The 23549-nt window shown below is 47.2% G+C and overlaps 2 protein-coding genes across 5 annotated transcripts in view; one reads left to right on the top strand and one right to left on the bottom strand.

Annotated features, from left to right (window-relative positions):
• nf1a (neurofibromin 1a) overlaps positions 1–23549 on the top strand; it is a 226240-nt gene that overhangs the window by 184502 nt on the left and 18189 nt on the right. For all 3 annotated transcript variants that reach the window (XM_070543730.1, XM_070543732.1, XM_070543731.1), the window contains 9 exons: positions 2734–3166; positions 3272–3612; positions 3705–3907; positions 4221–4414; positions 4487–4627; positions 8818–9097; positions 9182–9396; positions 9569–9630; positions 9714–9855. In XM_070543730.1, coding sequence (XP_070399831.1) covers positions 2734–3166; positions 3272–3612; positions 3705–3907; positions 4221–4414; positions 4487–4627; positions 8818–9097; positions 9182–9396; positions 9569–9630; positions 9714–9855 — 2011 coding nt within the window. The remainder of the gene's footprint in view (positions 1–2733; positions 3167–3271; positions 3613–3704; positions 3908–4220; positions 4415–4486; positions 4628–8817; positions 9098–9181; positions 9397–9568; positions 9631–9713; positions 9856–23549) is intronic.
• On the bottom strand, positions 813–5500 carry LOC129166583 (uncharacterized). 2 transcript variants are annotated; one of them, XM_054749343.2, is made up of 3 exons: positions 5074–5500; positions 2131–2235; positions 813–1728 (listed from the first exon to the last, which is right to left on the bottom strand). In XM_054749343.2, exon 3 carries the CDS (start codon positions 1720–1722, stop codon positions 1093–1095), a length of 630 nt encoding a protein of 209 aa, XP_054605318.1. In that variant the 5' UTR covers positions 1723–1728; positions 2131–2235; positions 5074–5500; the 3' UTR covers positions 813–1092. The 2 variants fall into 2 exon arrangements, with proteins under 2 accessions (XP_054605318.1, XP_054605316.1); XM_054749341.2 differs by having other exon boundaries at positions 2087–2235.

A 23549-nucleotide genomic window follows, 5' to 3' on the forward strand; every position in this document is an offset into this window, starting at 1 on the left:
CAGAAGCAAAGCGAGATCAAGTTTAGGGGGTCGAGTGGCTCAGCATGGTTAGCGGGTCCACATGTGTAAGAGACTATCCCTGATGTCCTGGACTTTGTGGAGAAAAAAAGTTCTGCAATTTGATGCAGGCGCAGTCCTTCATTTGCTTCAAGTCACTACTAAAGACCCACTTTTATGACTTGGCATTTGGCCAGTGATTGTTTAATTTTACTATGTGTTTCATCATTGTTACATTGGATTTATTTCCTGTATCATACGCCTGCTTTTATTGTGTAGTACTTCAATCAGCTGTCATGCTGTGTTTTTAACTTGCTTTAGAAATACATTTTGTATGGTGTGGTATTCTGTAAACCTTTGATTTGACATTGCAGTGATTATGTGGGTGAGTGAGAAATTTGCTGGCCTTTGTCTGTGTGACTCATTTACCTTTTGGCCAGTTAACAAAGATCAGTAAATGTCTGCAAGGAAGCAACAACCACTATTTTTTCTACGCTAAACTGTGCTTCATCACAACTTCCATCATTGCTCTTTAGAAAATGTTGTACTTTAGTAAAAATAAATAGAAACCATGTTAGTTTAGCCTGCTGTTTATTTATCAAGTGGGAACAGTATACCACATGTAACACGCAACTCAAAACAGGAAACGTGTTTTCTTCAGAGCACTGCTGAATTTCCACCCACAGTCCCCATAGCAACGAAAACTTCAGCTGATGAACACAGCCTGAAACCATAATTATTACCAAATACATAAATCAACAAAATGTGTCTTTTAACACAAAAATAAAATAAACCAATTAGACATAAAACCTCGGTTGAAACAAACATTTAAATAAAGTAAAAAAGGGTGAGAAAAACATTCAGTGTTAGTGGAAATAAGTATATTTTGTTTATATCTACATTAATGATAAAACAAGTTTTTTATATCTATGAAGGCAAGCACACATTTTTAGCATAATAAACCTAACACAGTTCCTTAATCTGTCACGTTCATAACAGCATAAACTTAGAAAGCAGTCAGAGTGAGTCTTCCTGGGTTAGTGGGTCATAGACGTGCTCGTGTCTAGACCTGGGCTTGCACGTGGCTCTACCACCTTAGACAACAAGGGGCATGTCTTCTAAATCCCTGGAGCTGGAGCTCTGGATCTGAGAGTCCTTATCTTCATGATCAAAACACATTCCTGTTATCCCTTCAAGACCTCTTCCAACTTCTCCTGTTGCCTCCTCTTTTTCAGCCCGTCTCTCTTCTTTCATCTTGCTTTCTACTTTAACCTCTTCAAGCATAACATTGGTGTCACACGGGCCAACCAGTCCTCCAACCTCTGTTTGGTCAGGGCCCCAGTAGTGTGTGCTACTGACCAAGTCCAAGTTCGACCGTGAGGTTCGAGGGACGTACACCCGGCGCTGGAGTTGGAACACCTGGCATGCTAGTACAATGGTGGCAACCAGCAAACAGAAAATCAGTCCTCCTGCAGAACCTATTGCAATCAAACCCATTTCTGTGTCAATCAGACAGTCGCCTCGAGTGGAGTCAGAGTCGTTATCAAAGCTCTGGTGGTCTGTGGTGACTACATAGGGCTCCACTGAATACATCAGGCTGCCACTGTGCTCTTGTGTGTTAGCTGAATACGTCTGGGTGATGGAAAGTAATGGGTCTGCTTCAGCAGGACCTAACAGGAGCTGGTTGAGCAGCAGACACATCCAGAGAGTGCTGGTGGCTTCCATTGGGTTCTGAAATGATAAACACAGTTTTAAAAACACCAAATTCAAACGTAATGATGACTCTTTTTTTTTTTATGGTATCGCCCGTCACCCAAAGTTAAAAAGATTTTATTGAAACTTTCAGAAAGTCCTGTTGGATGTACACCTACAGCTGATAATTCAAGTCAATCCAGTGATGGCCACCATAGCTAATCTTAGCCAACACAACATCCCCATCGAATGTGCTGCTGTCGCTCATGATATCACTGTTGGAGCAATTCTTCCTGTTTGGAAACTTGCTCATGAACAAGTTGAACTAAACTCTCAAAGTCCTTATCATCTGTGACCGATTAGCATTTGGATTGAGGTGTAAAACTGTGATGCTTACAAAGCGTCTTCTGGAGGTCCTGTTGATGGATTACAGAACTTAACTGGATCGAGAAATCCTCTGAAGTCGCCTCCTGAGCCACCTCGTGGTCGGGTACTCAGCTCTGGTTATTTTAGAAGATCTGGTTTGACGCTAAAGAAACCTTAGAGCTGTTATTAAACCACAGACAACAAAAACAGAGGAAAAATATGTGAATACACTTTTGTCAGAAATTAGATGTCAAGCTTGTTTTATTGATCATTTATTTAACGATCACACAGCCAAGCTGGAGGAATTTGTTTCCAGTAGCTTAGAACAACATGATCCAACATTTAAGCTTACAGCCAGGTCTTCAAGTGTGTAAGGGGCCAGCTCATCAGCTTTCAGGGTTCAGCATGCTTGTGGCAGCAGGACTAAAACTGTTCTGGAGGCCACTGTCTGGTGACGTCTTCCAGAGGGCAGTAGTGGGGACAGAGAGGATCCGACGAGCTCTGCACGGTGTCTTTTTGTGCTGTAGCTGTTTGTGGGAAGGTAGGGGCGAACCATTCGTGGCGGTTGCTATTTTTGGTTCTTGAAAGAACTGACCCTAAAAACAAAGCCTCATTTTTAAAACAGAAAATCTGAATTTTGTTTTGACGATATCCAATTATCTCTTCTTCTTTTTTTAGATTCAAAACAGGCCAGATCAATGGAGACCTGCTAATCTACCATGTTCTGCTCACCCTCAAACCCTACTACGCAAAGCCCTATGAGATAGTTGTAGACTTGACTCATGTTGGACCCAGCAATCGCTTCAAGACGGACTTCCTGTCCAAGTGGTTTGTGGTGTTTCCTGGCTTTGCTTATGAGAATGTAGCAGCAGTTTACGTCTACAACTGTAACACCTGGGTGAGGGAGTACACCAAGTACCACGAGAGGCTCCTCACGGGTCTGAAAGGCAGCAAGCGGCTTCAGTTTATTGACTCTCCTGTTAAACTGGCTGAGCACATTGAACCGGACCAACAGAAGCTCCCTGCAGCCACTTTGGCTTTGGAAGAAGACCTGAAGGTGTTCCACAATGCCCTGAAGCTGGCTCACAGAGACACCAAGGTTTCAATCAAGGTAAGGTGAATCTCTGGAAGGAAGTGACTAGTTAGTTTACTGAGGAGATGGTCTTAGACCTTGTAGCTCGACTGGTTTGACTAAAACCTTCTCATTTCTGATCAGGTGGGCTCCACAGCAGTTCAGGTGACGTCAGCTGAGCGGACTCGCGTCCTCGGCCAGCCTGTCTTCCTGAATGATGTTTACTACGCTTCAGAGGTGGAGGAGATCTGCCTGGTGGATGAAAGTCAGTTCACCCTCACCATGGCCAATCAGGGCACACCTCTCACTTTTATGCACCAGGAGTGTGATGCCATTGTCCAGTCAATCATTCATATTCGCACACGCTGGGAGTTGTCTCAGCCTGACTCCATCCCTCAGCACACAAAGATTCGTCCCAAGGACGTCCCGGGAACTCTTCTGAACATCGCCCTGCTCAACCTGGGCAGTTCTGACCCTAGCCTCAGGTCAGTAGTACAGAGCAGACCTTCCAGCCAGGTCCAGTTCCAACTGGTTCAGTAAGCTGATTCTCTTTTGCTGCTCTCTCTCCTACATCCAGGTCTGCAGCCTATAATCTACTGTGCGCTTTGACCTGCACCTTTAACCTGAAGATAGAGGGCCAGCTGCTGGAGACGTCAGGTCTCTGCATCCCAGCCAACAACACACTCTTTATCGTCTCCATCAGCAAGACTCTGGCAGCTAACGAGCCCCATCTCACTCTGGAGTTTTTGGAGGAGTGTATATCTGGCTTCAGCAAGTCTAGTATGTCTACACACTTTCACACACACCATACATGTGCTGCATGTGTTCATCTCTAATCATTACAACCCATGTTTTTTATGCAACTGATAATTCTAAGAAATTTTAAATACCATTCATAGGTTTCAGGATGTTCTCATCCCAAACAGACCTGAAGGGTTTCCTGCTGTGATAAAAGTCATTTTGGTCGCATGATTTGCACTCTCACCACTGAACAGCTCAACGCCGCCACCTGCTGACATACATCAGTGTTTTCACTCTCACTGAGGTGTGAACCGTGGCTGTTTTAGAACCTGTGTGTGACTTTGTGTCACAGGCATTGAGCTGAAGCATCTGTGCCTGGAGTACATGACGCCCTGGTTGCTGAACCTGGTCCGCTTCTGTAAGCACAACGATGATGCCAAGCGCCAGCGCGTCACTGCCATCCTGGACAAGCTTATCACCATGACGATCAACGAAAAGCAGATGTATCCCTCCATTCAAGCAAAGATCTGGGGCAGCCTGGGCCAGGTAAGTCCACGTCCCGGTGGAGACAGACACGTGATGAAGATGAGCTGTAAGGGTTTCACCTCCTGTCTTCAGATAACAGACCTGCTGGACGTGGTTTTGGACAGCTTCATCAAGACCAGCGCGACAGGAGGACTGGGCTCCATCAAAGCAGAGGTTATGGCCGATACTGCTGTGGCCCTGGCTTCAGGGAATGTCAAACTGGTCTCCAACAAGGTAAAAAACAGTCTGTTTTTGTGTGGCTGTCCTCGAGCCGCAGACAGCTGCGGGTCTCCTGGTTCAGAGAGTCTGAAGCAGTTCAATGGGTAGTTTGTTTAGAAGAAGATGAGACACCTGTCTCCTCGTGGGTACATACAGAATGACTAATTGTCATGTGTGATGTTCCATGTGGCCTCAGGTCCGCTGGGACTCGGCTAAAGTACTGGTACCACACTGTAGCTGAAGGTCAACAAGTTAGAAGCATGACAGTTTGGTTAGTAATTGTTCTGAAGGGACTTTTCGTAGCTTTTGCATTTCAAATTTATCTTAGATTTTTTACTGATGTGTTTGTGTAAAGTGTCTGCAAGTTGATTTAAATTACCCCGAAATGTAAGAACAAAAGATGTCTCTGCAATCACGTGGCCTCGAGTCCGTTTAGCATCATTCAGTAGAGCTTTACTTACATAACTGTGGAGGAAAAGTCCCAAATCCACCTGAGTCAGAGAAACTAAAGCAGGAAACTCATCCTCTCACTATCCATCATCGGTGGTCTCTGGGTCCAGATGGGACTGACACAACAGACGCTGGCCAATACAAAAGAAGAGCCAGGCTCCTATGATGACAGGCTGCGGTTTGACCCTGAATGGTGCCATTGTGAGGAGTGTTGACTGAGAAATGATGCTTCTGTTGGGGGATTCTGGCGCTGCTAGCTTTAGTGGGATTTAGAGGCACCACCCAGCTCTGCACCTTCTTCAGTCTGATGGTTCGGTGTAGTGTTGGGGTGTCTGTTGGGTTTTAAGCGAGTCTTTAAGCTGCCATTTTCTCCTGAGTTGTGGCTTACTGTCGGTACAGGACAAGCTGCGGAACACAGTGGAGCCCTGTCTGCTGCTGCTGACGTCACCCAAGACGTGAATAAATGCTTTTCTCTAAAGGCTTAGAGACACGTTTGTGAGGTTTTGTGCCTCGGCTGTGGAGCGGTTTTATTAAGATGCTCAATTCAGCTTGAATGATTTCATAGTGCAGTGGGATTAACACGGGTTTCCTTAATTTGGCTTGTACGCCTTTGTTGGACACAGATTATGTGGCTGTGGGTGTCGCTCATTGGAATTCGTTACATTTTGGCTCCAGAATCGATGTTTGATAGCAGATCCGCTCCTCAGGAGGAGACTGGTGATTTGTTCTTAACCATTTCAGCCCTGCGACCACACAGGAAGTGTTCTTAGAGACCAGAAACCAACAACAGCCTTCCCCGTCGCGAGTCGAGACGGATGAGTCCATGAGTGGCGCAGAGCTGTCAGGATTTGCTAATCTTAGAGTTTCACTAGCCTGGTCTGCCAGACCCGTCCCCTGTTTAAATCTGCACACAGAGTCTGGTTACTGGCAGGCAGAGAGGCACATGAGGGGCGGGGCTAAGCAGCTCAAAAATAACCAATCAGAAGAAACGGCTGTTTTCATGTGCAGCCTGCATGAAAACTCAGTGACTGATCATCCCAGCTTTGGGAGTCTAAAGTGTCCCCTCATTACTTGAAGCACTTCCTATGGAAACAGAGAAGTCCTGGTGGTTGTTGGCACCAGTTCTACTGCATGCGTTCATTCAGCTTCACTTTGGCTTTGCTCCGCTAATGTTTTTTATTTTACTTGCTGTGTTGGAGACATCTCTACGGTGGATTAACTACAGCGCTTCATACCGTGGTGAATAGTCAAACCGGTTGTTCCTGGCAACCCTGGTAGCTGGTACAGTTTTACATCACTGCACTACGGCCGAGTCTGGCCACACCCCCAGCCGGCTCCGCCACTCACGAGACTTCTTTAAAAATAAACAAATAAATAAATAAATAAAACATTTTTCTCTGGTGAAGGCTCCGTACTCCGACTATGCAGTGTGTGTGTGTGTCCGTGTGTGTGTGTGTGTGTGTGTCCGTGTGTGTGTGTGTCCGTGTGTCCGTGTGTGTGTGTCCGTGTGTGTGTGTGTGTCCGTGTGTGTGTGTGTGTGTGTGTGTCCGTGTGTGTGTGTGTGTGTGTGTGTGTGTGTGTCCGTGTGTGTGTGTGTGTTCGTGTGTGTGTGTGTGTCCGTGTGTGTGTGTGTGTGTGTGTGTGTGTGTGTGTGTCCGTGTGTGTGTGTGTCCGTGTGTGTGTGTGTGTGTGTGTGTGTGTGTGTGTGTGTGTGTGTGTGTCCGTCCGTGTGTGTGTGTGTGTGTGTCCGTGTGTGTGTGTGTCCGTGTGTGTGTGTGTGTGTGTTTGTGTGTGTGTGTGTGTCCGTGTGTGTGTGTGTCCGTGTGTGTGTGTGTGTGTGTGTGTGTGTGTGTGTGTCCGTGTGTCCGTGTGTGTGTCCGTGTGTCCGTGTGTGTGTGTGTGTGTGTGTGTGTGTGTGTGTGTGTGTGTGTGTGTGTGTGTGTGTGTGTGTGTGTGTGTGTGTGTGTGTGTTAATGGCACGTTTCTCTCATGTAGAAATTCTGAGAGCCTGTGGGGTGGGTTGAGGGGGCAGCTGCTTTAGGTGCCTTTTTCAGACAGGAGGTGTGGGTGGAATAGGACTATGTTAGGGGGTTGACTTACTCTTTAAAGCTAGTTTTCTTTGAGCCCTATTCAGAGTAGTTCATCCCGACCACTGTTCCTAACGGCACGGTTCGATATTTTCCCTCTACTGTCTCCCCTATTTTTAGTCCCTGCTCCATTGAGGTACCTGGCAAGGCTGAGTCGGGCCGGCATCATGATTCTGGCTTCTGATTGGCTAGGGGGCGGAGTCGCTGGTTCTTCCAGAGTTTTTTGTCTCCTGTCCTTCTGCCTGCAGCCATTTCCTGGTTCAGAGTCTGAGAACAGCAGAATGTCCAGCAACACCACCATTTTTCAGCTGAGTTGTGTTTCTGTGGAGCAAACAGGTTATCTTACAGTTTCAGGATCACCTTGTGTAATTTTAAGGCATGAGCACACACACAGACCCTCAGATGAGCTGACTTGAACCACGGGGCTGTTTCAGGCTGAGTGGTGCTCTTCTAGAACCACCTTAAGTTTCATGTGGATGACCTAAACACAACCTTTTGAAAATGATGATGTCATAATAATAATAATAATACATTTTATTTAAAAGCGCCTTTCAGGACACCCAAGGTCACTTGACAGAAAACACGTAATAAAATACAATAAAACAATAATAAAACCCAAAGAAGAAAAAACAAAGAGAGAAACAGTTCAATAAAATCAGAGGTTGTAGGCAGATTTAAACATGTGTGTTTTGAGTTTTGATTGGAAAAGGGTAAAACTGTCGACGTTCCTGATGTCTGGGGGAAGTGAGTTCCAGAGACGGGGAGCAGAGCGGCTGAAAGCTCTGCTCCCCATGGTAGCGAGACGGGCAGAAGGAACCGCAAGATGGATGGAAGAAGAAGATCTGAGTGAACGGGACGGGGTGTGAATACTTATAAGGTCTGAGATATATGGAGGAGAGAGGTTGTGGATTGCTTTGAAGGTATGGAGGAGAATTTTGAAGATGGACCTGAATTTAACTGGGAGCCAGTGAAGCTGCTGGAGAACCGGGGTGATGTGGTGAAAGGAAGGGGTTCTGGTGATAATACGGGCTGCTGAATTCTGGACCATTTGCAGTTTATGAAGGAGTTTGTTGGGGAGACCATAAAGAAGTGAATTGCAATAGTCGATACGGGAGGTGACGAGGCTGTGGACGAGAATGGCGGCAGTGTGAGGGGTCAGTGAGGGACGGAGACGGTTTATGGAACGTAGATGGAAGTATGCTGACCGAATTAAGTTATTAATGTGAGCCTGAAAAGAAAGTGAGCTGTCGAGAATGACACCTAGACCCACTAGTCATGGTCCCACTGCTATCACATAATCCTGATGTGTCGGACCTAACAACACCAGGTTACCAGCTGATGTTTGGGCCAACAGTAACTGGTCTAGGCGGGGGTCTTTGGACACTTTGGTCTAATGAGATGCAAAGTCCAGATCATCTTCAGTCCACACAAGGATTTGGTTGTTCTAACTTTCTCTAGTCCTCGCCGTCTTCGTGTATTTGCTGTCTGGTGCTGCTGCAAGGAGAACCACACACCAGGCGGGGTGGGAGCATGACTGCAGTTAAAGCACAAACTCACCATTATTGATGTAAACATGCGGGACTGTTGTCCCACAGTAAGCCTGATGATGGATGGAAACACCAGAGGGTGTAGGTCCAGCTCTGATTTGTGTTCTCGTGTCCGTGGCAGGTGATCGGTAGGATGTGTAAAATCATAGACAAGACGTGCTTGTCCCCGACGCCCACGCTGGAGCAGCACCTCATGTGGGATGATATAGCCATCTTGGCTCGCTACATGCTCATGCTGTCCTTCAACAACTCTCTGGATGTCGCGGCCCACCTGCCATACCTCTTCCATGTGGTCACCCTCTTGGTGGCTACGGGGCCCCTGTCTCTCAGGGCCTCCACCCACGGGCTGGTCATCAACATCATCCACTCGCTGTGCACCTGCTCGCAGCTCAACTTCAGCGGTGAGCACATACACCTGAGCTTTTATTGTTCTCACACTCTAAAACTCAAGCACTTGACATTTCTGTTGTGATGGATTGTTCCAGAGGAGACCAAGCAAGTGCTGAGGCTGAGCCTGACCGAGTTCTCACTGCCGAAGTTCTACCTGCTGTTCGGCATCAGCAAAGTCAAGTCAGCTGCTGTCATCGCCTTCCGCTCCAGCTACAGAGACCGCTCCTTCTCACCTGGCTCCTACGAGAGGGAGACGTTCGCACTGTCCTCCCTGGAGACGGTGACCGAGGCGCTACTGGAGATCATGGAGGTCAGTCAGCATGATACATGTGGGCCCAAACCAAAGCTTAGCTGCTGAATTAGTCCACAGAACATTATTTTATAAAAATGCCATCTGTATAATAATAATAATAATAATAATCTTTATGTGACCACATTCACACCATGTTCGCATGAGAGTTCACGTCTGGTCTTTGCTCCAGGCCTGTATGAGAGACATCCCCACCAGCAAGTGGTTGGACCAGTGGACGGAGCTGGCACAAAAGTAAGACCCTCCTCAATCAGCTCTGATCATTTTCCAGTCAGAGGGACACATGTAGAGCACGTTTATTTGTGTTTGAATTGCAGATTTGCGTTCCAGTACAACCCGTCTCTCCAGCCCCGAGCGCTGGTGGTGTTCGGCTGCATCAGCAAGAGAGTCAGTCACGGTCAAATCAAGCAGATCATCCGGATCCTCAGCAAAGCCAGCCCGCTGCTCAGCATAGACCGGGTACGTGCTAGCACTCGCTGCCACGTAACGCTGGAAGCCCTGTTCAGAAGGGATGTGAATCTTGTTAGTAGGGGAATGTTTAAGAACCAAAGGCAGGTGAGTCGTACTGAAGTTAGGATCTGAGGTCTCGGTCAGCAGCAGGTGCATAGGTGCTGATCAGTGGAGCACCTTCACTACCATTATGTATAACAGGGGAGGAAACTTGTAGTTTTCATTCAAAATGCAACAATCAGACGCATTCAGAGTGTCTGTTAGTGCCTGTTTTTGTCTTCTTAAACTTTTGCTTTGCACCATCTTCCATTGGGAAAAGAGAAGGAAACTCATCTGTGGGTTATCCTGTTGTCTAGTAGCTCCGGTTTGGGCCAAGTGAAAACAACAAGTGCAATCAGGGGCTGTGAACGAGCTGGTTCTCCCCTCCCTGAATACACTCATTAGGGCTGTCGCGGTTGAGGAATTCCTCCTGCGGTGATTCAGGGTGGCTTAATATTGCGGTTTGCGATATTATTGCAGCCCTTTTTTATTGCAGTACTATCTAAACATAATGTTTACACATTTAAAAAAGGTTAAAAATTGCCGTGCCTTCTTTTATAACACTTTACTGAATGCAGATCAAAGGGCAGTAACCACACAGATCGCAGTAACGTTTGTTTCTCCGACAGTCGGAGTCCGACTGAACTTAAAAACAAAATTCAGGAGAAGGTTAAACTTTTAAATGCAAATTTGGCTGCAGCATCTAACAAATAAGAAACAAGTCCCCATTTTGTTTAGTTGTTTAAAATCAAGCATAAAAAATTACATGTACCGGGCGCGCGCGCGCCGGGGGGCGGGCGCACTATCATTTCACTTTCACACACACGAATGACGGTGATTTATAGCTCGGTCACGTCCTTGTTACCCACAAGGAAAACCAGCATGTTAACCATATACGGTTGAGAGAGGATCTGAGAGGGGTGGCAACATTTGCAGCAACACTGAAAACCGTCTCGGATGGTGCGCTCGTTGCACTAACACACACGTACCTGCGTGCGACTCTGACAAGCAAAGGGAATCTCTCCCGGTTGTTGCTCCACCATGTCAGGGGGGTTTTCTTTAGGGTGGATGCATTCCTCCTGCAGGTAGCGAGTGAGCTCCAGCTCGGCTCCAACTCTCTTCGGGACGGTTGCAGAAGCAGTGCTTGTCCGGGACTTCAGCAGGTCTCCGCGCGTTTATTTATTTATTTTTGCTGCTGGTGGCAGCTCTGTCTCGGCCAAGGACTCTGGCTGCGCAGCAGCTGACGTACTGAAAACCAAAGTGCTCCCAAAGGAGCGAAGTAACGTTTCGTTTTGATACCAGTGCAGCCATCCTTCTCAACATGCATCATTGAGTTGAACCAAGTTCAGGAATCGCGGTGGCGCATGATGCAGCGCGGTGGGCTTCTTCATATTGCGATATTTCATTTTTGCGGTTACCGCGACAGCCCTAACACTCATCAGGTGATCTTGGTCTTAATCATTGCAATCAGCTGCTGCATGAACACCTGTTTCCAACTAGCAGCACAGCATAAGTTTGGTGGCATAACTGAAGCGTCAGCCCTTGTGTCTCAGCCCCTCCGGTGTGAAGACACTCCGGGTTAAAGACATACGTGTCTACCTGCGCGTGTCTACAGAGCAGGTGCACAGAGCAAACAAACTCGACCCAGACGCTGCTCCATCGACACCTTGCAAAATGTACCATTATCCTTTACCTGTGATCACTGGCTTCAGAGGAAGGTCACTCAGCAAACCGCTTTTGCAACCTTCAAAACCTCTGCTCGCTAAAACCAACTCCCCCCGAAGACACCCACCTGTCTATGGGACTGTGGAACTGCCAATCAGCTGTAAACAAAGCAGACTTCATTACCGCATACGCAAACCACCTGTCACTCGATGCACTAGCTCTCACTGAGACCTGTGTCCAAGCTTCTCACGTGCAGCCGCCCTACTACATGCCCACTGGACCCCATTCTGACTAAGCTGCTCCAAGCTATTGCTCCTACAGTAGCCGCAGCAGTCACACATGTGATCAACGCTTCACTGACATCCGGTACATTTCCCATCTCTCTCAAGCATGCTCAGGTTAAACCGCTGCTAAAAAAAAAACATCTCTTCCTCCAAATCATGTGGAGAACCATCGACCTATCTCTCTCCTCCCTTTTCTGTCCAAAATCATTGAAAGGGTGGCTTTCAAGCAGATTACAGAATACCTCTCACAAAACTGTCTGTTTTTGGGACATGGAACGTCACCTCGCTGGCGGGGAAGGAGCCGGAGCTTGTGGCAGAGGTTGAGCGGTACCGGCTAGATATAGTCGGACTCACCTCGACACATTGCATTGGCTCTGGAACCCGAGACCTGGAGAGGGGTTGGACACTCTACTTTGCTGGAGTTGCTCCGGGTGAGAGGCGGAGGGCTGGGGTTGGCTTTTTGTTAGCCCCGAGACTCTCTGCCTGTGTGTTGGGGTTTACCCCGGGGGACAAGAGGGTAGCTTCCTTGCGCCTTCGGGTCGGGGAACGGTTCCTGACTGTTGTTTGTGCTTATGGGCCAAATATCAGTTCAGAGTACCCACCCTTTTTGGAGTCCCTGGGACGAGTGCTAGATAGTGCTCCATCAGGGGACTCCATTGTCCTGCTGGGGGACTTCAATGCTCACGTGGGCAATGACAGCTTGACCTGGAGGGGTGTGATTGGGAGGAACGGCCCACCTAATCTGAACTCGAGCGGTGTTTTGTTATTGGACTTCTGTGCAAGCCGCAGTTTGGCCATAACGAACACCATGTTCGAACATAAGGATGCCCACCGGTACACTTGGTACCAGGGCAGCCTAGGTCACAGGTCGATGATAGACTTTGTAGTCGTATCATCTGACCTGCGGACGTATGTTTTGGACACCCGAGTGAAGAGAGGGGCGGAGCTGTCAACTGATCACCACCTGGTGGTGAGTTGGATCAGATGGCAAGGGAACATGCCGCGTAGACCTGGCAGACCCAAACGCATAGTGAAGGTCTGCTGGGAACGCCTGGCAGAAGAACCTGTCAAGACGGTCTTCAACTCCCACCTCCGGCAGAGCTTTGACCGCGTCCCGAGAGCAGTGGGGGACATTGAGTCCGAGTGGGCCTTGTTCCACTCTGCGATTGTCGAGGCGGCTGTTGCTAGCTGTGGTCGTAAGGTGGCCGGTGCCAGTCGTGGTGGCAACCCCCGTACCCGCTGGTGGACACCAGAGGTTCGGGGAGCCGTCAGGCTGAAGAAAAAGGCCTACAGGGCGTGGCTGGTCTGTGGGTCTCCGGAGGCAGCGGACAGGTACCGGATAGCCAAGCGGGGTGCAGCAGTGGCAGTTGCCGAGGCAAAATCTCGGGCGTGGGAGGAGTTTGGTGAGGCCATGGAGAAAGACTATCGATCGGCTCCAAAGAGGTTCTGGCAAACTGTCCGGCGCCTCAGGAGAGGAAGGCAGCAACTCGCTCACACTGTTTACAGTGGGGATGGGGAGCTGCTGACGTCAACTGAGGCTATAGTCGGACGGTGGAAGGAATACTTTGAGGAGCTCCTCAATCCCACCTATGCGCATTCCGAGGAGGAACCAGAGCTGGGAGGCCTGGGGATGGACTGTCCGATCTCGGGGGCAGAAGTTGCTGAGGTAGTCAAACAACTACACAGCGGCGGAGCCCCGGGGGCGGATGAGGTTCGTCCTGGGTATCTCAAGGCTATGGATGTTGTAGGGCTGTCATGGTTGACACGTCTCTACAACATTGCGTGGTCATCGGGGGCAGTTCCTAGGGAGTGGCAGACCGGGGTGGTGGTCCCCATCTTTAAGAAGGGTGACCTGAGGGTGTGTTCCAACCATAGGGGGATCACACTCCTCAGCCTCCCTGGAAAGGTCTACTCCAAGGTACTGGAGAGGAGGGTCCGATCGATAGTTGAATCTCAGATAGAGGAGGAGCAATGTGGTTTTCGTCCTGGCCGTGGAACTGTGGACCAGCTCTATACCCTTGCAAGGGTGATGGAGGGGGCATGGGAGTTTGCCCAACCAATCCACATGTGCTTTGTGGATTTGGAGAAGGCTTATGACCGTGTCCCCAGGGGCACCCTGTGGGGGACGCTCCAGGAGTATGGGGTGGGTGGCTTTCTGTTAAGGGCCATTCAGTCCCTTTACCAGAGGAGCGTGAGTTTGGTCCGCATAGCCGGTAGTAAGTCGGACCTGTTCCCAGTGAGGGTTGGACTCCGCCAGGGCTGCCCTTTGTCACCGGTTCTGTTCATCACTTTTATGGACAGAATTTCTAGACGCAGCCGTGGTGTGGAGTGTGTCGAGTTTGGTGGCAGGAGAATCTCGTCTCTGCTTTTTGCGGATGATGTGGTCCTCCTAGCTTCATCCAGCTCTGACCTTCAGCTCTTGCTGGGTAGGTTCGCGGCCAAATGTGAAGCGGCTGGGATGAGGATCAGCACCTCCAAATCTGAGACCATGGTTCTCGACCGGAAAAGGGTGGCTTGCCACCTCCGGGTCGGGGGAGAGGTCCTACCTCAAGTGGAGGAGTTTAAGTATCTCGGGGTCTTGTTCACGAGTGAGGGTAGGAGGGATCGGGAGATCGACAGGTGGATTGGTTCGGCGTCTGCAATGATGCGGACGCTGAGCCGATCTGTCGTGGGGAAGAGGGAGCTGAGCCAGAAAGCCAGGCTCTCGATTTACCGGTCGATCTACGTCCCAATCCTCACCTATGGTCATGAGCTTTGGGTAATGACCGAAAGAACGAGATCGTGGATACAAGCGGCCGAAATGAGTTTCCTCCGTAGGGTGGCCGGGCTCAGCCTTAGAGATAGGGTGAGGAGCTCGGACATTCGGGAGGGACTCGGAGTAGAACCGCTGCTCCTCCGGATCGAAAGGAGCCAGTTGAGGTGGTTTGGGCATCTGGTCAGGATGCCTCCTGGACGCCTCCCCGGGGAGGTGTTTCGGGCATGTCCTGCCGGCAGAAGGCCCCCGGGTCGACCCAGGACACGTTGGAGAGGTTACATCTCCAATCTGGTCCGGGAACGCCTTGGGGTCCTGCCGGAGGAGCTGGTGGACAAGGCCGGGGAGAGGACGGCCTGGAGCTCCCTAGTTGGGATGCTGCCCCCGCGACCCGGACCCGGATAAGCGGAGGAAGACGACGACGACGACGAAAACTGTCTGCTTGACCCTTACCAATGTAATGAAGTTAATTTACATCTAATTGAGGAACGAGAGACGTTAAGACTCCATATCGAGTATGGGATCAATCTTACGGACCACTGAGTTATTTAAGCAGAAGATTGGAAGTTTTTATTGTAGGGATTTGTAACACTTTGTATTAACTGAGAGACAAGAGACGAGAGAGAGTCCTTTAAACGTTTAAGATGATTTATTACTAAATAATTTAACAATATAAACAAGACTTACTCTCTAATGATGGATGTATTTGGTATGAATGAGACGTGAGGTGGATGGTGCGTGTGAATCATGTTATTATCAGAACTCTCGTGTCCGGAAAAGCAAGTCTGACTGATGTAATGATGTTTTGCTCCTAACTACGATCAGATTTTGACCGGAGTAGTTTCATAAACACATGAGACGCCATATTTGTCGCATCCACACATACCCTCAGTGAGTCCTCCTGTACGGATCCAGAATGTCAGGTCCTCGGACCCTCCTTTCGGTACTGGAGCCAGTGGTACAGCGTCAACAGCACGACAAACTAGTCCTTGGATCGTCTCCAGGTAAAAAGCGACAGGTGATTCACAGCGTCACAAGCGACCCTCCTTGGGTCAGTGAGTTCAGCTTTTATTCTGAAATGAACCGCTTCTTGGTTGGTAAAATGCAACAGATTTTTCCAGCTTGGTGGTTCTCAGCTTTAAAAGGGAAGTCCGGATGGCCGGTCCGATACTCCGCTTAGCATGCGGTGAACTCCAGTGAGATCTTGAGAACTGAACTAAGATGGCGTTGGAACTGGTTTAATTAATCTGGATGTTTAGTATTCTGGTCGAATCAAAGCTGGCAGATTTATGAACACCACAGAGACTATGCCACGCTTCAGACTAGGAAGGTTCTGATTGGATCAGCAACAGCAACGTGTTTGCATTAGTGTAACAGCGTGTCTAGTGAACTAGATTGAAGTCATTTACTTATTAAAGCATATTAATCATAACATTGTTATTTCACAGATCGGTCAACATTGTATTATTGGCTAACACTTGTTTTGATTAGCTTTATTAAAAATAGAGTTATTTGATTTAATAAAAGAAAAGAGTCTTCTTTCTTCTCTTGCTGGAAAGTAAACAGTTTTAGAAGCAAATGCATGACCTTGAGGCTGTCTCATGCACTCGAGCGCTGTGTCAGAGGCGTCTGTGGAAAAAGGTTAAATAACCTTGCTGGAATAGCTCCTTCATCACGTTACACCAATCTGGGTTCAGAAAGGGCCACTCCACTGAAACTGCTGTTAGCAGTGACTGAATCCTTAAAAGAAGCTAGAGCGACGGGCAAATCCTCGGTGCTCATCCTGCTCGACTTATCGGCAGCATTTGACACTGTCAACCATGGATTCCTCTTGTCCACACTCTAGCATGGGCATCACAGAGAAAGCACACCCCTGGTTTGAATCGTACCTCACAGGACGATCATTCAGTGTATCTTGGCTTGGACAATCCTCTACCGTGCACCATCTTGCCACAGGAGTCCCCCAGGGCGCTGTACTAGGACCTCTTCTCTTTGCCATATACACCACCTCACTGGGTGAGATCATTCGATCACATGGCTTCTCCTACCACTGCTATGCAGACGACACCCAGCTCTATCTGTCATTTCCACCGGACGACCACACTGTCTCTGCACGAATATCAAACTGTCTCTCTGACATATCAAAACGGATGTGATGCCAAGAACCCGCTTATTCTCGAACAGGGGCGAAAGTTATTTTAGGTTTTGTGTGAAAATACGTCCAGGACTACAGATGTTCATCACACCAAACTTACCTCCTTGAACCAGACACAGAGAAGAAAAGTTTAGTTTAGCGAGCTTCGAATCCTCCTTCCAGGATGTCAGATGTGGAAAAAACCACGATAAATCTGCCCATGTGGTAAGTAGCAGCTACGCTGGGGTCCTGGGTGTAAAGTTTAGTAAACCACACGTTTATTTTTCAGTGCCGCCGTTTATTACCATCCAGAACTCTCTCTCTCCTTCTGCCTTCCCGCTTCTCCCAGGGCCTCGCGATAGAACAAGAAATGAGAAACTCCCTGAATATTTACATTTACAGTGAGTTAACAATCTCACTCTTTCTTAAACAAAACATTTTGCTTAAACATACTCATACAGACTGTAACATCAAAACAAAGGAGTGCAAGCTCTTTTGTTTTTATTGGCACCACACACCCTCATCTAGTGCTCTTAGGAGTGCAAGAGAAGATGCACCTTTTTTGTTAAACAGTCAGCAAGTTGTGACTTTGCCTCTGCCCAACGCACCTCTCTAATTTTGTTGGATGTATGAGTTCTTTAATACCACTCATTTCTAGCCTAAGTCTCTTTTCTGTGACTGGTTTTGTAGATTTGAGAGCAGTAAACAGTGAGTGGTTTTCAGCGACACCGATAATGGGCAGCATGTTCAGATCAGCTTTACCGGCAGTAAGTTCAGAATAGAGTGCGGTTAAAAACATGGCATTATCAATACCTTCTGACATGACAAGAGTTTCTCCTGCTAGTGTACTTCTTACAACCCGTCTGATTTTCTTAGACTGCCAAAACAGAGGAGAGAATCTTCCAGTTTTCCCCGTTAAAGCAATGAAAACCCCTCCCTGTGTGCCTCCATCTGGTAGGTTGCCCAGCGATGCATCACTGAAGACAACCAAGCACAAATCACTGTTATCAACGTGTTGAAACTAGTGTGAACTTCTCTGACTTGAGTTTCTGAATCACTTTGTTCACCTCATGAATGGACTGAACAGTAGCATTATTAAAGGGACATTATGTAAGTGTGACAGCCAAAACATGTATAGAAATAATAAATGTCTTCTTCATACATTCTCCTGCAATGCCCTGGTCCTGTAGAATGAGCCCTGGCATTTTTACTGTGATTGCCTGTTTTTCTGTAAAATCACAGAAAAAGAGAGATGCTCGGGTCGAGCAGGCTGCTTCATGCGCGTTCACGCTCAGGCATCGCCCTCCGAACCGTTCTTTGAACGTTGTTCCAGATGTCATCAAGGATATAAATGTTACAGATACAAAAGATGTCACTGGTGATTTAGCTCACCTAGTAAGGCGTTGGACTCTTGTGCAGAAGATCCGGGTTTGATTCTGGATGTGAACCCAGTTTATTTAGAGTTTCATTTTTACATTAAAGGTATATTTTTTTTACAGTAATAAGATGCCCATTATTTATTTGAGACTCGCCGAACGGCATTGAATTCACAGATAAAAAAGATGTGGGTTCAACTTTCATTTTGGAACAATTTTTCAAGCAAGGGAAGGGAATGATCTGAGCATGCAGGAGGACTGACCCATCATAAACCTTTGTGGGCTGTGCTGAAGAGAAAGGTACTGAACCACATTATTTAATTAATTAGCTGCACATTCTCCTGTCCTCCGGGCCACACACACACACACACACACACACACACACACGGGACTGTCTCAGCTGTTATTTTCGTTAAGGAGTGTGCACGTACAGCATGCGCACCTCGTGCACGAGCCTACTATTGAAGCTGTCGTTACGCTTTTGGCCTGAGGGGGCAATCACGAGCATAAAAATTCAAAACTCCGTAAAGTCCCTTTAATGTTTGATGCCAGGCTACAAATATCAAACATAACATCTGGTCTTGTTTGTTTAGCAACCCATAAAACCTGCATCTGGATCTGAGCTGTTCTCTCTGTCTCATCTAGTGGGTCGTCTCTCTGAGTGGCATCTACTGCTTGTAACTGAACAGGTTGTAAGTTGTCAATGTAGCTGTGCTGACGCACCAGCGCCAATGTTTCCCACAGTAGAAATGTCCATGCCTACATATGGGAAGCTCTCCTGTTCTTCACGTCCCACGTGGAAAGTAGACTTGAGTACAGGAATAGCATTACTCTCAAAATGTTCTGATCCTGCCCAAAAAAAATCATCAACATGACATGCCAGTACCTGCTCGTTCTGCCGGTAGAACACTGCAGGATCAACTTGTGATATTTTACCACCAGTGTTTAACAGAGTTTCCTTAACTTTGTTATACCAGTAGAGATACGCGTCTGCAAGTCCATAGACACATTTCTTTAGCTTCCACAAAACAGTTTTCACGCACGCTTCATGAGGTGGACGAACGTGAATGTTCCTGGAGAGTTCCATTCCCTGTAAGAAGGCAGATTTAATGACTCTTGTTTTGACAGATCACCGATAGCAACAACCTGAGCGACTCTGAGGCACATGTGGGAAAATCCTTTTGTAACTCATGAGTATTAACCTCTTTAAAGCCACGAGACGCGCTTTGGGGACAATGCCATCAGCTGTTTCCTTCAGTGTACAGACCCATCCGGTAGAACTACATTTCTGGCCGTTGTTTGTAACTTCTTCATAATCCACATTACTTCTCCAGTTTTCCAACTCTTGCTGTTTAGCAGCATCAAAAGAAATGTCTTTGCTGATCAATACATCAGCATCTGTACCTTCAACTTCAGTGTGCAGACCTGAGACACATCTAAAGCTTGTTTTGTTCCTCACTGTTATCTGGTGCTTTATACTGCACATTGTACCAGTTTTTTTATTGCCCCTTTGCCTTTCCTGCTCTGCCTAAAACTCTTACTGTGTGTTGAGCACCATCATCTGTGTTTGTAAATGTGATCGTCTGACCTGCTCTTAGCATCACATCAATATGAGATCCAGTACTTGTTGCATCACTCTCTGGTTCATTATGTATGTCTCCTTGGTGGTGTGTCTCATCTGTTTCTATACTTTTAGTGAGTTCCTCTTCCTTGTTTCTACTCAGGTCATCATCTGCACTATCGATCATCTCTGTGTGAGCCGTTTCCTTTTCGATATTTTCAACATGAACAGTAAGCTGTACATGTTTGTCTTCATCATGAATGTTCACTTTGTGTAGTCTGGACTAGTGGGCCCTAACTAGAATCCCACCCTGTCTCAAAAACACCACAGCTCCATCCTGACCAATCAACACACCCGGGCCTTTCCATTCAGTACTGTCTGCTCGTTTGTAGTACACTTCATCTCCTGTCTCATACTTTTCATCCGTTGGTCTTTGTTTACGTAGTGCTCTTCTTATTCTCTGAACATTCCACCTCTGTGAAAGCTCTTCTAGAAGCATGTAATGTTTTTAGGTGTTGTCCTACTCTAGAAGTCATGGAAATGCTCTCTGGAGTGGGTGGTTTATCTACCAACACAGAGGGTAGATTGGGATTTTGTCCAAATACAAGTTGGTATGGGCTATAATCATGTACATTTATCATACAATGTTTAGCCATAAGAGCCCAGTCTAAAGCAGTTTGCCAAGTACAGTGTAAAGGATGAGTAGTTTACATCTTACTTATGAACCATAAAATGTGAGAGTCCATAGAAATATGAAATATCAATCTGATGGATCTTTGAGTGTTTTAACCAGAAGATCAGAACTTTTTATTGTGTTACGCCCCCTCTCTGCAGGTCTAGGATGATGAGGGGACTAACACAAGAAAATAGGTGTAGGGGTGGATAAATGATGAGGAGGTTTGAGTAAAAAACAAAAGGATTTATTAACAGAAAGTGTCCGTGGGTAAACGGCATAAATAAGGCTTACTAATAATAATAATAACTAGGGAAACAAAAAACATAAGCAGTCTAACTGCTTATGAAAAGGCTTTCTGCCAAACTTAAATGAAAACCACCTAAAAGAAAAACATCCCCGGCTCAAAAGTCCTATGGGGATAAAAAGAAAACCACCACTATCAGAAAACTGACGTTCAGACAGCTCAGTCCTTCTAAAGAGGATAATTAAGTCAAACTCATCTAGCAAACACCCCAAAATGGCTTTACCATTAGCAAGGCGTGTGAAAACACGCTCAGAAGGAACCCAGGCTAATCCTGGATCCTTCGTAGAACACCCTAAACGAATAATGAGCGAGGGAGAATCTCAGGCTACTCCTGGATCTCTAGCAACAAACCTTGAACCCAAACGGTAATGGTGTAAACCTTAAACCCGATTGGTAACGGTAGCAAAAGTGTCTGTGAGCTAAGGAGAATCTCCGGCTAATCCAGGATCTCCCCCGACGTCTGCCTCGTTCCTCCTTTTAAGCCTGTTGGCCGCTTGATAGCTGATGGAGATCAGCTGCTGTCTCTGCCGGCGTGCCTCTCTCCAAGGTCCTGAAAGGGCGCTGGAAGGTGTGAGCAGGCCGCTCCTGGCGCTGTCCCTGGTGCTGGATCCTTGGCAGTGAGGACAGCGGCTCAGGGGAAGATGGGATGGCGGACCGAAGGGACGAGGTTCGTCACATATTGCATTAACTCCGAGGAAAGAGAGAGAGTCAGGTTTATAATAGTTAAGAAATTTATTTCTACACAATTTAAACAAGACCAACTTTAAACACCCTGCGTACTGATGGACTAGGTGGAGTGAGACGTGATGAATGATGATGGTGTGTGTGTGTGGAATGTTATTATCAGAACCAGCGGATCCGGAGAAGCATTTAGTTCTGAGTGGGAGTGAATGTTTTGCTCTAAACTTTAGTAGGAGATTTATAACACACATGAAACGCCATCTGTCGGCCTACGTACCCCAGGGGAAGCCTCCGTTTAGAACCAGAATGTCGACGTCCTCTTGGACCCTCCTTGGAACCGAAGCCGGTAGAAAAGCAGCGGTGCTGACCAAACTAGTCTGGGAATGCTTCCAGGTCACGACAGGTTCATTGGCGTCAGCGAGACCCTGAAGGGGTCGTGAGGTTCAGCTTTTATTCTGAAGGAACCGTTGTGGTCAGGTGTAACTGCAACAGGTTTTATCCAGCTTGTCGAGGTTCTTTATGGCTGAAGAGGAAGTCCGGATGGCCGGTCCGAGACTTCTCTAGAATGCTTGAAGTAAAGAAAAGGTGGCGTGGGAGAGTTTTTATAATTGTCACATTTTGGTTTACTGGTGAATCAGAATGTGACGTGCAAAAGAGGGTTTATACAAACACCACAGAAAACCACGCCTCGCGTCATAAACGAAGGTTCTGATTGGATCAGACAAAAGGAAATGTGTCGTGTGACTTTAGCATTACGTGTCATCAGTGTCTAGTGCAAATGTCCAAGATTATAATTACTTGTAAAATACTACTGATCACAGGATTATAATATCAAGTAATAACATTGTCATTTCACAGATTGATTGAACATTGGGCTCACATTATTATTGGTAATAACAGAGTTGTTGATTATGTGTTTATCAAGAGAGTTCTTCGTCTTCGTCTTGAGCTGTAACAGAGGTGAATCAGTTCAGATGAGCAGAGTGCATGAAAGACCTTGGCCAACATCTCATGTAGATTAGCCTTTGTCAGAGACTTTATGTCTCTGCTCGAGGAGACGCAGCAGATCATGACCTTTAGGTCAAAAACAGGACATTCATGATGCTACAACAGTCATTTTCTTTTTTTTTACCTTCAGAAGGATCTCAGTTAAACCCTTTTCAGATTGACATTCTGGAATATGTGTGGGCAATTCAGTCCAGTTTTTAACCGGGGGGGGGGGGGGGGCTGTGCCCAGATATTGCATAAACATGGTGCGGTGGGCGTACATGCGTGATTTACCCAAACATGGCAGACGAAGAGATAGAATTCTTCTCACTGATCGGACTTATGTTAAGCATAATTCTGCGCGCACGAAGACGCATAAGAGACCTGGATGATGAAGCTCAATGGTTAAAGGAATCACGGAAGCGGTGTGAAGCGCTCCGTCGCGCGTCTAGACCAGACGGTACGGTAGGCGAGCTGCCATGGTTTGCCGCATGCTACAGGAGCGAGCTATCTAAGTGCGCACAGCGTCCCCCGGTCCCCTCCTCCTCCCTGTCCGAACTCGACCTCACCAGTCTGAAGCAGCCACCTTGTCCGTGACAAGTCCGGTCCAGTTACTAGGGGCTTCGTCCGGTTTAATTACGGAAAGCGTTATCCGGATGTTTGTATTCAGACACAAAGGTCTTACAGAGTCCTGAACATTTCCGTTTTTCATGGCCTGTCTGAAGGGGGCTTTTGTGTCATGTTGTGCCTCTCCAGTAAACCGTTACTACAAGGACTGTATCCCGCTGTGGTTTTTATCTCTATGTTGAACTTTTCCACCATGTCTCTGATTTCTTTGTTGTTGAATTCTCCACCGTTGTCTGTGTAGATCCGTTTGAGTGCACCATGGATGCTTATCCATGAGTGGATGAAAGAGTCGACAATCTCTGCAGGTTTCTTACTTCTTACAATGTTTCCAGAACTGAAAGGTGTGAAGTGATTGATGATGTATAGGTACCATACTCTCGGTTCCAGCTCATGCAGATCCATCGCCACAGTCTCATTGTACTCTGAAGCCAAGGGCAGACCAACAGCAGGCTTGGGCATAGTCTTGGTGTGTTTTTGACATATTTCACAGTCATGTACGATCTACTGCAGAATGACTGAACAATCTTTATCCTTGTTTCCAGAGCTTTGGATTAGTCTTTGTAACCGGTCAGCAGATGCATGGCCAAACTGTTTGTGTAGCTTCAGTAGGACTTTAT

The sequence above is a fragment of the Nothobranchius furzeri genome, chromosome 13, assembly GCF_043380555.1.
Source record: "Nothobranchius furzeri strain GRZ-AD chromosome 13, NfurGRZ-RIMD1, whole genome shotgun sequence".
NCBI classification, from domain to species: domain Eukaryota; kingdom Metazoa; phylum Chordata; class Actinopteri; order Cyprinodontiformes; family Nothobranchiidae; genus Nothobranchius; species Nothobranchius furzeri.